General features: G+C 49.6%; 7 protein-coding genes across 7 annotated transcripts; 4 read left to right on the top strand and 3 right to left on the bottom strand.

The window, feature by feature from the left end:
* Positions 1-31: 31 nt before the first annotated feature.
* COCCADRAFT_37941 (uncharacterized protein) lies at positions 32-385 on the top strand (the record flags this gene model as incomplete). The annotated part of the gene is made up of 1 exon (XM_007715455.1): positions 32-385. One exon carries the CDS (start codon positions 32-34, stop codon positions 383-385), a length of 354 nt encoding a protein of 117 aa, XP_007713645.1.
* Positions 386-1,260: 875 nt separating this feature from the next.
* Positions 1,261-2,883, bottom strand: COCCADRAFT_6156 (uncharacterized protein; the record flags this gene model as incomplete). The annotated part of the gene is made up of 1 exon (XM_007715442.1): positions 1,261-2,883. The coding sequence occupies one exon, from the start codon at positions 2,881-2,883 to the stop codon at positions 1,261-1,263; it is 1,623 nt and encodes a 540-aa protein (XP_007713632.1).
* A 4,454-nt stretch (positions 2,884-7,337) lies between these two features.
* On the top strand, positions 7,338-7,713 carry COCCADRAFT_99650 (uncharacterized protein; the record flags this gene model as incomplete). Its single annotated transcript, XM_007715454.1, has 2 exons — positions 7,338-7,491; positions 7,562-7,713. 2 exons carry the CDS (start codon positions 7,338-7,340, stop codon positions 7,711-7,713), a joined length of 306 nt encoding a protein of 101 aa, XP_007713644.1.
* A 523-nt stretch (positions 7,714-8,236) lies between these two features.
* On the bottom strand, positions 8,237-10,465 carry COCCADRAFT_6154 (uncharacterized protein; the record flags this gene model as incomplete). Its single annotated transcript, XM_007715441.1, has 1 exon — positions 8,237-10,465. One exon carries the CDS (start codon positions 10,463-10,465, stop codon positions 8,237-8,239), a length of 2,229 nt encoding a protein of 742 aa, XP_007713631.1.
* Positions 10,466-11,010: 545 nt separating this feature from the next.
* On the bottom strand, positions 11,011-11,979 carry COCCADRAFT_99646 (uncharacterized protein; the record flags this gene model as incomplete). Its single annotated transcript, XM_007715453.1, has 1 exon — positions 11,011-11,979. One exon carries the CDS (start codon positions 11,977-11,979, stop codon positions 11,011-11,013), a length of 969 nt encoding a protein of 322 aa, XP_007713643.1.
* Positions 11,980-12,789: 810 nt separating this feature from the next.
* Positions 12,790-13,531, top strand: COCCADRAFT_99664 (uncharacterized protein; the record flags this gene model as incomplete). The annotated part of the gene is made up of 2 exons (XM_007715452.1): positions 12,790-12,994; positions 13,056-13,531. The coding sequence occupies 2 exons, from the start codon at positions 12,790-12,792 to the stop codon at positions 13,529-13,531; spliced, it is 681 nt and encodes a 226-aa protein (XP_007713642.1).
* A 2,120-nt stretch (positions 13,532-15,651) lies between these two features.
* COCCADRAFT_27343 (uncharacterized protein) lies at positions 15,652-17,265 on the top strand (the record flags this gene model as incomplete). The annotated part of the gene is made up of 1 exon (XM_007715445.1): positions 15,652-17,265. The coding sequence occupies one exon, from the start codon at positions 15,652-15,654 to the stop codon at positions 17,263-17,265; it is 1,614 nt and encodes a 537-aa protein (XP_007713635.1).
* Positions 17,266-17,268: the final 3 nt, after the last annotated feature.

Genomic DNA, 17,268 nt, shown 5'->3' with positions numbered 1-17,268 from the left:
AACAACAACAAAAACCCACATCTTATCAAAGATGAAATTCATACTACCAACCCTCTTCCTCGCCACTCTCGCAACAGCAACCCCCTCCTCCCCCTTCACCGGCGCATCAATCGAACAATGCAACGAAGCACTCACCGCCCGCGCCGCCCACGCCTACACCGACGCGCACTCGCACCTCGCCGCCCGCAGCAGCAGCAACAACAACAAGAAGAAAAAGAGCAAGAAGAGCAAAAAGGCTAAGAAGCCCAAAGGAGGATTTGCGAGCTCTGACAACGATACCGACACCGAGAGCGCCGCTATGATGAACTTTGTGCCATCGATGGGCGCAATACAAGTCGGCATTGTGGGGTTCGGTGTGCTCGAGGTTGTGCGGCTGTGGGGGTGAGTTGGGGAAGGAAATGGAGGAGGCTGGGGTGGATGACAGTTTTTGGGAAGGGGAAAGGGGGGAAGGGGGGGGGGCGTGGGATGGAAGGATTTGATTGTTTTATGCGGAACGGGTGTGTGGTTCTTTTGCTTTTGATATCATTGTAGATGAATAGGTGGGTGGTTGATGATGAATGTTTTTCCATGATACCCCCAGTGTTTTGGTGGATTGTTCTTAGTAGCTATGCACGATAAAAGCGGTGTAATGTATTTCGTTTCTGCGATCGTGCTGCTTCATGGCGAGAGGGATGTCAGTGATCCCGTTGTGTAATTCACGTTACGTTGAAGCCATGAGTTTCTTGCCATGGGCGGCAGGTTGTGCAGTGATTGTGCTTCGCTCATCCCAAGCCAACCTGGTGTTTGTGAAGAGATTTTTCGGTACCGAGACGGCTGAGCCTCATCGTGTGGCGGTGCATAGCTGTGCTGTGGTGGCTGTTCAACTGGCGAAACGGGAAGGAGGCTGAGGCAGGAGGTGGCGCTTCAAAGTCGTGATGTACCATCAGGCTTTTGTGACATGATCCCCTGTTTGCTATCGAATGTCTTTCTCCTGAGATTATAAAGTGCTTTGTAAGTTCAATGCTTAGTATGATACAGCAATAGTAACTTTTCACTCTTGTAGGCACATGAGTCAGGCGAGATAAAGAACGTGTTGTGAAGACTTTCAAAACATTAACATTGGTATCGGTTCAACGAAGTTAGGAAAAAGAATAATAGACGCCATGCAATGCAATCGTACGCCACCTAACGCTGCGCCATGCGGTCCTCGATAAACGCTCCCAAAAAGCACTTTTTGTTACTCAAGCCCAACATTTAGATTATACAGAGACATCTGAAAAATTAAAGAAACTTGTTCATAATCTTCTTCCATCCACTGGCAGAGGACTCTTCCCAGGTCTCGGAGATCTCATCCTCAAACTTTCCAGTGTGGATGTCGGCCTCCGCGGGGTTGATGAATTTACTTCGGGTAACGAGCTTGTGTCCAGTGTAGAGGACAGCGAAGAGGATTAAACTGATGTATGCGATGAAGAAATCCTCGGTACTCCAGGGAACGAATGCGGTGAAACCTTGGGTGATGGTTATGATGGCACAGAAGGTAACACCGTAGAGGGCGAGAGGGCGACCTCCCCAAGACTTGAATGGAAGGGTGTCGCGGTCGATGTTCTGAGCCTTGAGCGCACGCATGAAGGCAAGGTGGCAGATCAAGACACATGTCCAGGCAATAAAACCAGCGACGGAGACAATGTTCAAGAGCCAGTTGAAGGCTTGCTCGCCGTTGGAGCTGAGGTTCATGTAGGCTAGCAGACCCATGGCGGCGGTTACGGAGGTTGCCCAGTATGGAACTCCACGCTTGCTGGCAGTCTTGAGGAATGCGGGAGCACACTTTTCCTCTGCAAGGCCAACGAGAATACGGCTTCCAGAGTAAACGTTAGAGCTGGCGGCGGAAAGAACGACAGTGAGCAAAACGGCATTGAAGATGTCGGGAAGAGCGGATACACCAGCGAGTTGGAAGGCGATGACCATTGGCGAGGATCCAGCGTTGGTGTCGCCGATTTGGAGGGATTCATTGTCGTAGGGGATCAAGATACCGACAAAGAAGATGGTGAAGACGAAGAGGATGAAGATGCTCCAGAAAGTCTTGCGGATGGCCTTGGGCATGGTCACACGTGGGTTGGCTGACTCGCCCGCACCGATGGCGCAGAGCTCGGTACCTTGGTAGGCAAAACCAGCTTGGATAAGAACAGCCCAGAAACCAACAAACTTCGCGACAGGACCCTCAGCAATGTACGGGGCGAAAGCGCCAGGTGAGTTCCAGTACTTGAAGCCAATGTAGCCTTGGGCGCCAACACCAGCGTTCATGCAGATGGCGTAAATCCAGAATCCAACAAGGGCGACGACTTTGATCAGGGCAAACCAAAACTCGAACTCTCCGAAGATGTCGACTGGCAAGAAATTCACAGCAGTGATTGGAACCCAGAAGATCGTGATGAAAATGCCGATGCTGAGGTCAGAGTTCCACCATTGGATAATGAGGCCAGCAGCTGTGAGCTCGAGCGCATAGGTGATTGACCAAGAAAACCAGTAGATCCATCCCATGGAGAAACCGAGCGAGGGATCAACAAATCGAGCAGCGTACTGAGTGAATGCACCGGAGATGGGTAGGTAGGTAGCCATCTCAGCCAAGCTGAGCATGACGGAGTAGACCAGGGTACCGACGAAGACATAGGCCAAGAGTGCTCCAGCAGGGCCAGCAGTTGCAATTGAGCCTCCACTGGCGATGAAGACACCAGTTCCTACTGTTCCACCGATAGCGACGAACTGCAAGTGTCGGGAGGATAGCTTGCGCTGCAACTCCTCCTTGGGCGGGGCAGCCTGCTTCTCGACATCGCTTCCTGAGTGAGAAAGCGACTTCTCCGACCGCTGGTCCATCTTGGGCGTTATTTGATCAGCAGCGGATGCCATGATGTTGTTGATGCGTCAGCGGTGGACCCGGCGCTTGGGCTTGACGATGGAAAGACAACAACGAAAGAGCTGCAATGTATTCGATCAGGATGAAGCGCAAAGAAGCCAGGACCATGGACAATATTTCAATCAAAATTGACGACCCCAACAGTGGAGTCATCGTGGACCACTCCAATGACCCATCTCGTTAGCCGTCGGCATACTCCACGCTCTGGAAAACCCGTCGACTGTCCAAATTTTCATCCTAGGTCCACATGGGGGGCGACTTGGTTGCATTTGCGCGCAGGTTGAACCGTGACGGTAGCATGATTGAAATTTTCGAGACGGCTACGAGCGGGTCTCCGGCTCCTGTTTTGCGTCTAGCCTGCACGCGAACGTACAAGTGCGTTGCTTATCTACGGGATTAACGACGGAAATGTATCCCGCGCAGGTCCCGACGGTTCTTAGCTGGAAAAATCTGCAGTTTAGCTGTGTCAACGTCGGGGAATGCGGTGGCGGCTGAATGCCTTTGGGTTTAGCGTGAGGGCCGGGCCTTTGTCGGATGATGTCCTTGGCGTTGCGCGAATCAGATGCTACTCTATTCGAACCTGATGTTGACTCCATCGCGACATTTCAGGAGATATGTTCTCAATCGAATTGACTCACTATCAGGGTTGGAAGTCTGATGAGAATTCTTTTCTTGCACAAAATTTTCATGCAACATCCCACGGCCATTTCCGATACAATATTGAGCTTGTCATGTGATTTAATCTCTTGCCTTTGAGCCATGTACTTACAAGCTGGCGATCATGAATCTGACTAATGATCACGAAATGTTCCAGCATTTGAAAAAAGGAGATCCGTTATGAGGGCCTCGCTAAGGTGATCAAATTTTAAACATGCTAACTGGAAAGGTGTTTGAGGAATCATTACCTAACTATATTCCTCCTGCGGGATCAATATCTCAGATACACGATGCTAATAGAGATCATATGTAGCCTCCACTTTCTCAAGATCTGGAGAAAACATTAGCTCTTAGTCATAGATTGACTGTAGTGTAGACTAGTCCCCAGATTGTACGGACTCAACCCCAGGAAGTGTAGTGCGGCTGGTGCACTGAAGCTGATTTGCAGCCGAAAACTCGCCGCACCGGCCCAACCTGTCGGTGCTCAATCTGGGGATCAGTTGGTATCTGCATGTGTTCTGGAGAAACCTGGGGTTTGTGCATTAGTTCTGCTAGCTAAATTGCTTGCGTTCTCGCCTCGAACCTGTCCATGTCGCCACCATCTCTTCTCAACATAGAATATTGTTATCTATACTGACCAATCACATAATTATACAAATAGATTTTCTGACGACTGATATGTGGCTATGCCCATAGTACATGCGTTGGCTTACCAACCGACATTTGGCACAGCTCGTCGGCTTACCAGGCAAATATCCCGTAGCCCACTCAATGGAGGTGTTGACTGGAAAAGGCTATATCGTATGGATAGATTGGTACCATGATGTGCATGGTAAGATATATCACCAAGTCAAAATGCATCCAGTACGTGGGATTGGAGCAATATGGCGTTGCGGAGCACGCCTCAGATGAGTTGAAAACATCGACTGTAGATTACACTTAGAATCGGTGGTTGTGATAAGGAGAAAGTATAAATATCTGAGTCAGAAGTTTAGATGCCTTAATAAGTAATCCCTCTGTTTACGGGGAACGTCTAACGATCAAGTATAGTCAGGGCTGGAATTAGTCGAGTTAAACCTTACCCACGGTCAGTTGAATTACGCGCGCTGTATAGAATACTTCAAATTCATATATTTTCCGAGAAAGCGTCCCTCGGACAAGAGGTGAGTATCGGGAAGGAACAAGTTTGAGAGGCCACACTGCATCTTTATACGGTGTCTTCGCCAGCCCCCTTTCAGTGAGCGTCTAATGGAGACTAGATCCCATTATCAACCGTAATCGACACGAAGTGAGACTACCATTTGTTGTCCATAGCTTCATACAATAGTGCGCTCACTGTTTTGAGCTTGGGCAAGGAATTTACGCTATCGCCGTGGTCAAAAGAAGTAGCACTGATGTTTTCCAGGTGGAAAGTAAGCTGGAAGATCTGTGAGCATGATGAAAGTACCGTACTTTAATGGCTGAATATACACAGAAGTTAGAGTTAGCATACGCGCAGAAGGTTTTGCTGCGAATGAGTTTGTTCATATACTCCATGTATAAGCCCAACGTAATGATGGGTAGGAAGTGCTCCATTGTGCTTGTTACATAATTCGCCAACGGCTGTCGTGTCAGACCACATCTACACTACCTCCCACTCCGTTCAGTTTCGCCCGAAATATTCCATGAGGTATCCCTGTTTTCGATGGCAACCAAATCGGATGATGGCGGAAATCAATGGATTATTGCTGATGTGGGCGTAATGGTCAGTGATTCTTTGCCCACGCGACACCTTCCACCAAATGATCCGTTGGAAGACGATCGCAATAGACGATACGTAGTTATTGATGACGAGGCTTTCTCAATTTGCCCTTGGTGCAGCACAGCTTGGGCATGGCCTTCTTTGACGATGATGCAGGAGCACAATTGGCCAAGCACTATCAAGTTTCCACGTCGCAAAGCCTCCACCTCCAGATCGTCCGCTCCAAGTTTCCTTAGACTGTACGCCACCAGAAGGTATGATCCTATCCTCGCGTAGACAGCGGCGCGAGGAATCTCATGACTCGCCCTCGGCTACTTCTGTGGCGTAAGCGCCCAGGATAAAAAGGCTGTTAAGTTACTCAATTGACCGCAACCATTGGCCAAGGTGAATATAATGATGAAATTGTTGAGATCCTGCTGCGCTATCCAGGAACAAGATTGAGGCGTGACGTAGAGAGGTGCAAGGGAGCAAGGGCTGTCAGACTGCAAAGGGGATAGCGTGGTAGACCGGTGGGGCGCAACGTCCGGCTGGGCATGCAACGCTCCGTTCCCTCCTCCTTTTGCACAACGGCCCCTGAGACGGCCCTTTTCATGCTGACCACATCCTAGAATGTATTTTGGGACATCCGAAGCGAAACAACACTCACAATTGATGGCATACAGTCCCAGGTTACACAGCATGAAAGTAATGGCGCTTCACACCATCCACAAGTTCAGTGACGCTGGCAAGTACCTATAAGACCTCATCCTTGCTATACCGCTCGGCTACCGAATCACCACCAGGTTTTACTGTTGTTCTGCATATTGTTTGAAAGCCATCTCTTGGATCTTATTCGTCAATGGGTCGTAGCTCCTCTAGCTCACGTTTCCCGTCATGTTCTGGATGCACCCCTATCACCGCCACTTGCATGGTTCAATGAGGTGTCGACAGTGCTAGACAGCACTACTTTCGCCACTTTTCACCGTTGTCAACGATCATCTCCCGAAGATCTACCAATTGCTAAAGAAAGAAAATTCACGCTCATTTGACCGTATGATGTGGGTTAGTTCTGGGTCTCGCGTCCACATGCTTGATCTTTGGATTCACAAAGGGGTTAATCGCGATACAATCTCATATCCCACGTCGCATTGATGCATTCACTAGGTATATAGCCGTGTTTGCCGTGAACATGGGCTTCGAACAATGCTTTTTGTACGAGTTTGACTTGGTCAAGTTGCCGGAAATGAGTACTATGCGACCTTGTCGGCCATGTACTTAGCCGATTCTCGGCTCCATCGACGTCACCAAGGGCATAGCCACAGTATCTAGATGGTGTCCTGCTGTCCTATGAGAGGGCATTGGGAATACCATAATTCCTCTATACGGCTGGCAATACGGTCATACATGGCGTACGCATACACTGTGGCAAGTCTACGCGCCGGCGCGCAGCCAAAATATGCTTAATGTGTAAAGAATGCCGTGTTAAATGTCATATCCATACTGTGTACAGCTAAACGTCCGGCATAGATCTACATTCTGTGGCTTTTCACTCTCTAAATGCAAAGAACAGTTTAACCGGCACGTTTCAAGATCAACAGCCCCGACGGAGTCTCCGCACCCGGTAGCATCCAGTCAAGACGATCCACCGGGAACGAGGAAGCTGGGATGATTCGAGATCGACGTCACTCCTTACTAGGGTCACACATACCACGACTAAGTTAGGTGTAAACAGGTGGATCGGTACCTTTATCGTCGACTGATTGTGGACGTGCGTTCCTCGTTCCTCCCCTGGCCGATGACGATCATCTTCCGTGAAGTGGCAAGTCTAATGACGATGAACGCCGCAAGTAAGAGTTGCGTGTACCTTGGAACAGACCCTGGAAAATGAATACACGTATCAGCCAGTAGTCAAAAGGAAAGGTATAAAGAGAGCACGCAAGTCCTCGATAAAAAAACATCATCACATCCAACTCCACACATTCGCAAACAAACTACAACCTTCACTTTTCCAACCAACCAATTACACTTTCTTTATCTTCAAAGATATATCAGCTTTTCTCCACCATCAAAATGCAGTTCTCCATCACCACCATCCTCGCCTTCGCTGCCACCGCTGCCTTCGCTGCTCCCCTCGAAGAGCGCCAGGTTGGCCTCTGCTCCTCTGGCAACCCCGTCTGCTGCGCAACTGACGTCCTCGACCTCGCTGACTTGGACTGCAGTCCTCGTACGTTTCCACCTCTTCCTTTCCTCTCCCATTTGAAAATAAAAACCACAGTAACTAACGCCTCACACAGCTACCGTCACCCCTGCTGGCGTCAACGAGTTCATCGATACCTGCTCTTCAGTGGGCCAGCAGGCCAAGTGCTGCCTGATCCCCATTCTCGGCCAGGCACTTATCTGCTCTGACGTTAACCCTACTGCCCCTGCCCCTTCTGCTGCTGCTTAAGCATGGAGCCTTTTAGAGTCCGCTAGTAATGTATAGTACCTGATTGGTGTGTTTGTTGGGTAGCTTTTGAGAGTAGTACAATATTCTTGTTTTTGGAATTTTCTAGAGAGGTTGTAGGGTTAGTAGTGAGTCTTTAATCGAAGTTTCACATTGATGGTTTGGTGCTTTTGCTTGTGGTGTAACGTGTTGGGTGACTTGCTGGTGTGTTTGACGGCATTGTGTGGTGCGCGTTGTCCAGTCTGTGATATGGCTTCTTCACTTTGTAAGAACGAATCAATCTAGGGGTTCCGCTGAAATATCCACACGTGAAAATAACTTCATATCACAATGTGAGAAACGCTAAGCGTCTTTGATTATCAAACGATCTCTAGACTGCTATATGAAAACACAAGACCAAGGGGGGTATCATCCAAGCAACGTGACAAAACAAGAAGAGCATTGAAAAGTCAATAAGAGCAAAACGCGCTGAACAGTAACTCCCTTCAAACAAAGCATGCCCAATCATCATAAACCAAGAAACCGCTCAAATCTCAACATCCGGATAATCCGCATCCAACAACAGCCACTCCACACTCCCCTGCTCCCACGCCTTCTTCAGCGGCTTATACTTCCCTTGTCCATAATACCTACAAAGCGCACCCCAAACCCTCTCATCCTGAACCACGGCATCGCGGAAAAAAACACAAGCATGATACCAGTTATCCCGCGCATCCCAAACACACAACTCATCGCATCGCTCCGTGAAATCCGCCGCCTGGACAATCAACAACATGACTTCCCCGAACAGCGGCGACATGCCTAGATCATCCTCACACGGCTTTTCGCAGTCGAGCGCCTGGAGTCTGAGGATGGCAGCGGCGCGTTTGAACTCAAGGGCTATGGTTTCGAGGTTCGACTTTATGTAGTCTGAGGTAAGGATTTTCGTGCGGGGTTCCGGGAGCGAGAGACGGCCCATGGTGGAGTGGGACCAGAGTTTTAGGGCTGCGGCGCTGGGGGTGGGGAAGGAGAAGGAGGACCAGGTTAGCGTGAGGAGTTCGGGGGTGGGTTTGTTGGACCACTTTGGGTCGGTGAAGTCGAGGAGGTTGGGGTCGACTGGAGTGGGTTTGGGTGGCTCGGCAGGTTGCTTTTGAGGTGCTTGCGAGGGTCGTGATGGCTTTGTGAGTGGTGGCTTGGATGTCCTGTTGCTTCTCCGATGGGAGGGGTTCACAGGATTTGATGGTATGTACGTAAAATTGAGAGGAGAAAAGCTAGTTATCGTTGTAGACTGTTCCTTCTGTGGAGGTTGCACAGTCTCTTGGACCGGGATTGCGGGTGCTGCATCATCTGCAGGCAAGGTGGATGATGGGTTTGGTAGCGGGTCAGACTTTTGGCTGGGTTTCTGGTACGAGAAGTTCGTCGGGACCGTTGACATCGTATATGTGTAGGTAGCTGGAGCGGAATCTGGCTGTAGAGCAGAATGCTCTGGCTGTAGTGGTGGTGATGTGGCGGAGGAAGAGACTGGAGCCACTCTCATTTGCTCTTGGAACTGAGGCCTAGCCTCGGTAATACTCATAACAGGCTCAGGTAGGGGCTCAGGTGTAGCCTCAGGTATAGGTTCGGTAATAGGAACATCTTCAACAATGGGCTCAGGTATAGGCTCGGGAATAGGAACAGACTCAGACTCAGGCCTAGGAATAAACGGTGGCACGAAAAGGAACTCGCTGAGGCGTTCTTCCAAACCGAACCAAATTGCAAGATTGAGATACCCCCTGATGAACTCAGGCATTCTGCTGTCTGGGTGGTTAACAAAGTCCCAGCGATATGGTGAGAGGGCGTTCCAGAAATCGATGATTGTTTGCCCCCAGACGAGATAACCGGTGGGGATACCACTCAATCCATCTGGAAAGAGTGGCTCCAGATACTCCTTTGCTTCGCACAAAAGGTCTAGTATAAGGGTGGCCGAGAGCTCGTATCCCGAACCAGTGGGGATCATGTTGAGGAAAATGACAATCTGCTCCTGAATCTTATGCTCCTCCTGGGCAACCCGATTCAGGGCGTTCACTCGTATGGTTCTGGGGCTCGGGGGTTCAGGAAGATGTGGAGTTTGAGGAGTTTGGATAGGAGTTTGGATACTCGCCGTTTCCGGGAGCGAGGTCGACCTGTTGCTTGTGGGTGGAGGCGAAGGGGTGTCAGGAAATAGTTGAGCTTGCTCAACCTCCTCATGTGGAGGTTCAGCATCTTCTGCAACTGCCGGGATGCCTTCGTCTAGCCTCTGTACATTCTCGGTAGTTTTCAAAAAAGTACTGCCTTTATAGGTAACTGGAGGAATATATCGTGGGCGTTCAACGTGAAGGTTTTGGCGAGACGGTGTAAAAGATTCGCCTGTCCCACGGAAGTGCTCGAAAGGAAATTCATATGGCGGAGAGTAGATTGTAGGTATAGGTGAGTCCGGGCGTGGTAGTGGTGTCGCGACGGGATAAATCAGAGGGGAAGTAGGGGCGATTGGTGTTTTGGCTTCAACTGATTGTCTGTCAGCATCGTAGTTTTCGTGATGCTGGTATCCACGGTTGAACTGACCCTTTTCCAATTCGTCCACTTTGTTGAGAAGATAGATACCAAGGGCGAAGAAGACACCTATTAAGCTGAGTTTAGTGATGATTGAGACAACTAAACTCTCTATGAAAAAGTCACAGATCTCATAGTACACCTCCCAGTACAGGAAGTCCATAATGTTGGTGTAGAAGCTGCAAATCTGAGAGATGATAGCCCACATTTTTTCCGTGACTTGTGGAGTTGGCTCAGATTTTATCCTTTCAAAGGTTTCAGATAGTAGTTATATAAGAAAAGAAGAGAGGTGGGAGGAGGTATTGTAGGTTGAGATTGCTATGTATAGTTGAAGCAAACTTTATAGTTGAAGGAGAGGTGGTGCCTGGCGGCAGAATGAAAAGCAAGATCTTCAAAGTGAATGTCAAAGGTCTGCGACGAACCGTTCGTCAACACTGCAACAGTTTTTCCATTGTTGTGTGGGAGTGAACGTGAAATGAACACAACTAGAAAGCTTGGCATGATGCCCGCCACGCGTGTGGAGCAGTGAATCGGCTAAGGACTAACACTGCATTTGGTTGACAGTGAAACGCGACTACTGCATTGATGTTCAAACGGCAATGATATTTGGGAGAGGATATGATCAAGCCAGGCGTGGAACAAAGCGGCTCGGAAGGACCAGAGACTAAGAGTATACTTGAATTCTCTTTGATAAGATCTTACAGCAGGCTGTCAAAAGCGTCCCGTTCCTTAGAGCGACAAGCAATGCTTACATCATCTTCTTCCAATCTGCAAATCCAATGCTTTTGCTAGCACATAGAGCATCTCGAGCCTCACACACGTGACTCCTTTCTCTTTGCCCATCCTTACTGGATTGCCTACGATGGCCTCCACTTCTATCCTCCGGCCAGCCTGCACATCTTGAAGCATACTTGGTTCAATGCCAGCATTGTTTGGGATCCTAGCTTGCGCCCGCCCGAGCTGAATATCGACCTGCTCTCGTGTGATGTCATGGCCATGTGCGGCTGCGATGTCCCGGATCTCCAGCATAACGGCCCGCAGCACTTCATTGGCTTCTTTTGAAGCTGTCAGAACCTCGGTATCTTTGCTCAACGTGAGGGCGCATATCGGGTTCCAGGAAGCGTTGACCAAAAGTTTGTACCAGCGCTTGGCTTGAACGTCATCGTAGAGCTCTGCAGTACCGCCGGCAGATGTTATAAGTTCTGCGAAGGCTTTGGCATAAGAGTTGGATGAGGAGGATGGATAGGCTCCCAGCTGAAGCTGCTCTACCTCGCCATGTCTGATAACACCTGCTGGTCTCTGGGTTGCGGGAAGATAGACAACGGTGCTGATGATGGGGTTGTTTGGGTAGGCCTGCATGAACTCTTCTTCAATGCCTACTCCATTCTGTATCAGGACAATAGCCGTATGCCCAGGCGTCACAGCAGGGCCTATCAGCCTGGGCACCGTACCTGGTATGGCTTTGCTGCAGACAACAATGTAGTCGTAGGGTTCTGGCGAATGGGATGACGCTTCGCCACAATCGCGGACGACGTTTGGCTTGAAATGGATGTCATTGCCGAAAATGGACGAGTTGATAATGAAACCATGTTCCTTGACAACATGGTAGTTGGAGCGACAGACGGCTGTTGTATGGGCTACTTTGCTCAGTAGGTACAAGTAGATAGCCCCGACACTACCAGCGCCGAAGAGCAGGACCCGTGGCTGGCCTCTGGATGACATAGTTAGCGAGCGTATGTAAAATAAGTATGCACAAGCTCGCTCTCAGTGGTCAGAGCTGGCGAGGTTGAAATGCGAGTGCCGTCGTATTCCCCGCATCCCCGCCGCCCATGGCTGTTGCCGAACAACTCTCCACTCCTCCCCCTCCCCCCCGTCTCTCCATCTCCTCTGGAATTCAACAATGCACGAGTATCCATCTGTCCCCAGGCCATCAATGCTTGACCCAGCAACCATTTGACTTGGAGTATGAGTAAGTAATTCAACATTGTTTGCATGCACGGTCACATGCCAAAGATGCGCTGTCATCCAGTTTCAGCTCGCCCACCGCCTATTGCGTATGTCTCATCGCTTCAGCTGACAACTCCAGCTTCAGCTGCACCCGCAATAGCGAGCTCCCCGCTCCTCGATAGATATAAATTCTGACCATGGCCCCATGCATCCAAGAAACTCTCCGCCTAATCCACCGAAAGTCACTCGAAGCAAAAAAACAGAGTGAATCCACAGCCGCAAAGTGGGACGCCCGAGGTGGGTCGGTCACCCTCATGCAATCTAGCGGGCAACAGTTAATTAGTGGAAATAGCCACACACCCTGAGCGCCAAGCGATAAACAGAAATTAGGCCCCCAGCCTACACCGGATGTGGTCTTGCATATGCTGGGCACCTCTGTAGCCCCCAAGTCGTACACAAACGAAGTGGTGCCAGAGCCGACACGCCAAATCGTGTCTTAACGGCGGCGGCTCGGACCGGTTTCGTTCGCGCTCTCGACATTGTACCACCGCCCTTCCTGAGAGCCCCTCCCTCACCCTTTCGAGAATGAAGTACCTCACGTCTCTGGTCTTGTACGCTACCCATGTTTTCGCCGCCAGTCAAATAGCCCTCTTCACGGATGAGCACTGCCAAAACTCGCTGCGAGGTCTTGAAGGTCCCAATGGCTATCCCAATGGCACGTGTACCGATCTGCGACGTACTGGGCCATACGGCAGTTTTCAAGTTGTAGGCCTGGATCCAGGCTGCACTGGTGAGTTGAAGCCATTGATCGCGAACAGGGAAACGCGCATACTGATACAAAGGCGATTTAGTCACCATCTACCAAAATGACACCACCGAGAACATCTGTTCAGGCTATCAAGAAGTGATTCAGCCCATCGACTGCTACAACTCTTCCTTCGTATACTACAGTATCGACTTTTGTGATATCGTCAGCACCCAGTCGCCTACTCCATCTGTCATTGCGCCATCTTCGCATTCCTCGGGTATATCCACAGGCGCGGCTGTTGGAGCTACACTTGGTGGAGTCGCAGGGCTTGCAATTATCGGCGGACTGATTGCATTTTTCATCTTGAAGAAGCGAAGAAAGGCACGGAGAACTCCAGAAGTCGCAGAGTATTCGGCTTCAATGCCGTCCGAGGTACACGCGAAGCACCTCCATGAGATGGGACCAAGTGCAGTCGCATACAAAAGAGATGCGGCGGTGGAGGTTGAGCAACCAGCTGCTGAGCTCGAGGGCAGAGAATTGGGTCATGATGATGAGGAGTCGAGGACTTTACGCTCATGAGATGCCGATTAATGCACGAGTTTGAGTAGCCTTGGACTACTGCCAATGGTCACTTCAACTGGAACAGTGTACTTTTGGACTATTGCTGTGGTTTTGTGCTTGTGTCGCATGGACTGGAATTGCCCCAAACCAATTCGGACTTTAACAACAGATACAGAAATTCCGATGTAGCCATATTGAGCAGCAACGAAGCGCTATAATGTAATCACGACTCACAGACGAATACCCTTGCAGAAAGAGCCATAAACGCAAGTCGACGGGAGGGACAACCATGGCCCATCATTGACATCGATGATATTCCAGCAGCATTTTGCAGCGATGGGATTGCGAAATGTCGTTTCCAACGACGTCGACTGAGTCATGGCCCCAAGAAACCCTTACGGGCCAAGAAACCCTCGGCGCGTTACCCAAGCCGGGTATTCAGGGACAAGAGAAAGGCGCAGCACAAGTGGGATGAGCCAAGGGTCTTGGGGTGATATGACTTTGCGAAGTACATGTGCATGCATGATACGAGTCTAATGCTATTTTCTGGCATTTTATCAATTACCAGATGTGTTACTATTGTTGGAAGACACGGTTCAGTGTATGAGAGCGGGAAGGCACTTGTTACTAAAACAGGTTTAGTGTAAAAGTAATTAGTATGATCAGGTCCTTTGAGGCCTTAATGATTGCCTTTCTTCACGCACACACCAGTTGCTTCGAGGATGACCAAGTGCCCCACTACCAGTTCCACAAATACCCCAGGGTGTCGAAATCCCTCATACAGACGGAATACTTAGAGGCACGGGCGAGAACTTTCGTTTAGCATTATTGTCTCCTATTGCAAGTGTGCTTGGAAGCTACGGATACTTAGTCTTCACAAGATAATACGCCACATTGCGCATATCATCAACCGTGTCAAAATTCGGCTATCTAAGAACAAGGATCTCTGCGCATGTCATGATCTCGGCCTTTCTCTGTCCTGTTATTGGTGATCTAGACAAGGTGCAAAGGAGAATTCCGCATAATCTTAGCAATGTAATTGGTTTTCTTTCTTTTAATCGTGATAGCGGATAATGCACCCCGTGTCTTCGACTCATGACACACTTTTCGGCACATGTACTTACTCGAGCATATTGGTTTCGCGCTTTGGGCAACCTGTCGAGTCAATATGGGTATTGGTAACAATGTCTGCTTGTAGATCAGTGTCCTTTGTAACACACATCAACACGCTGTCTTCAAAGATCAAGGCATCTCAAAGATCGTCTTTTGCATCTCAGCGAGAAGCTCAGAGAGTGTTGTCTGTCAACAATCAATCACTAATGACTGCTGTTTGCAAACAACCCAGATGACGGTCGGTTCTGTGCAGAATGAAACATCTTTGTAACCCTTCTCGACATTGTTATCTTTATCTTTTCCCTCCCCGTTGTAGTGTTCATATAGAGACATTGTGCGAACACAAACAAGCAACAACCATATCTCGAGTCTGTGAAATGCTATACTGACGTTTTACCCATGGGTGTGTCTTGCTATAATGCATTGTATTCTATCATCATTTCCAAAAAATCAGTGTGCCAAGCAGTCGGATGTAGTAGACGGGGTTTGGTTGTTCTTGGACTACTCTCCCGGTCTCGATACCTAGATGAGGAAGCTCACCGCATGACAGTCATTCTTTACTAAGCCTGTGTCGACTTTACGATAAAGTAATTCGTAAATCAGAATTACTAAGTCGACTTACTAAATAGCAATTACTAAGTAAACTGACCCCATTGTTCAATGCCTATCCTTTTCTTGTCCTATGCGGCATGTTCGGTCTCGGCCAATAATCATTACTACTTTTAGTTCCATTTTCCAGTAATCACCGTCTTCGACGGCTTTTCTCTCCCCTGCCCAAACCAGTATGTTGAACTGGCCAATCACTACACATATTTTGATTTCCGACTTGCTAAGACAGCCATCGATGGATTTTCAAGACTGCCCAATCGGGTACGCTGAGCTTTGGCCACCACTAGCGATCTCGAAAGTTTTGGGATTGGGTCCAACGCCGCACTGGTATCGCATTCCACTGTCGCCGCGTGCGTTTCCTTTCTTGTTTATTCTCAATTGTTGCATTGCGATTCGTCTCAAGTCCTTCCTAGTCGATGTCTGCATGCTCGCGCACAGTCAGAGCCGTATCACGCTCTCGCGTCCCGCCACTGAAAACACTTTTGCCATTCCTGTACCAAACAACAACCATCCAGCGATGTCAGTCCGCCACACGACCAATTGTGCGCCGCACCATTGCTTCACGATCACGTCCGGACAATGGAGATGATATTCCCTTCGTGGATGAAAATCTACCGCCTTCTATCGACCACGAACCTGCACGAAAGACAACCATAACAAGTACTGAGCGTGCAGCGTTCGAAAAATTGTACAAAAAGTTCAACACTGAGGGACGGCAACAAAAGGAAAAGGATCATGTTGTGGAGCTCGACCAGATAGCGGACGAGTACTATGAGGATGACGAAGAGAACTCGAAGCCATCTCTGGACCAGATTTTCGACGAGGCTATGAAAGGCGAATCGCGACTTCGGTCAATACGTACACTTGCTCAGCGGCAAAGAGCGGGTGCTCAGTCAAGGAAGGATGGCTCGCCTACAAACCAAACTGGAACAGAATTGGACAACTCACGAGGTGGTAGGAGGAAGGGCTTGGGCTTCGATACAGCGCAGCTCAGAGAGATGCGCCTGGCAGAACGAGAAAGAGTTGACAAACTCATCCGCAATGCACCCACCGACCGCGAGCTCTGGCAAGTTCTTGAACGCGAAGTCTTCACCAAAGTGCGTGCACTCGACCTTGACAACACCAATGCTGGCGAAAGCAGACCACCAGCCGCCGAGTCCAACAGTAGAGCGCGGACAAAGGGTACCACACGGCCCCGGACTGTCACTAAACCCGATCCACCTTCTCCCGAACAGCGTATCCTGTTCCAAAACTACCCCCACCATCTCATAACCGCCGTCGTCACTCTCCGCTCAGAGTTTCCCTCCTCACTACTTCCCCTGTCCATCTTACCCACAATCAAGAGTCTCGGTCGCTCTTCTCACGTCCTCGGTGCTACAACAACTCTTTACAAGCACCTGATACGCACAGCATGGATACAGCGATCCTCTTTTACAACCATCGACACGCTACTCACCGAAATGGACAACATCGCCATCGAGTTCGACGCTGATATCCTTGCACTGCTCGACGCCATTCTCAAAGAAAGTAATCAGGCGAGAAGTGGTATCTTTGGGCGAGAGCTACAGCTGGTGTACAGCATGGAGCTGTTCGCTGATGAGATAAGTAAGATTGTAAAATGGAAAAGAACTGTGGCGGAGAGGTTGGGATTGAAGAGTGAAGAGGCTAGATTGGATGATAGGGTTGTGAGGAGGATTCCGCAGCAGGGAGGGTCTGCGAGGGTTGCTGAATCGTATGAAAATAGACAGGATTTTCAGGTGGAGAAGCAGGGTGATGCCGTCGGTGTAGTGGAGAGTGATTCAGCACTGGATGATGGCGACAAGGACAATGACGTGTCTGCCGAGGCAGCTGAAACCTCCAGCACTGCTGCCGACGAGACTAATGGGGCGGTATCGGTTACAGAGGGAGACGCAGCAGCAAGCACCGACGGCGAGGAAAGGATCACTGTCGCTGCCGAAGAACCTGTCGAGCAAAACCGCTCCTCCGAGAACGACGACACACCCAGCGAACCCACCAAAATTACATCGTAGATA

Source organism: Bipolaris zeicola (assembly GCF_000523435.1).
Source record: "Bipolaris zeicola 26-R-13 unplaced genomic scaffold scaffold_106, whole genome shotgun sequence".
NCBI lineage: Eukaryota > Fungi > Ascomycota > Dothideomycetes > Pleosporales > Pleosporaceae > Bipolaris > Bipolaris zeicola.
The sequence above is the reverse complement of the archived record's forward strand: the minus strand, read 5'-3'. Positions and strand labels throughout refer to the sequence as shown.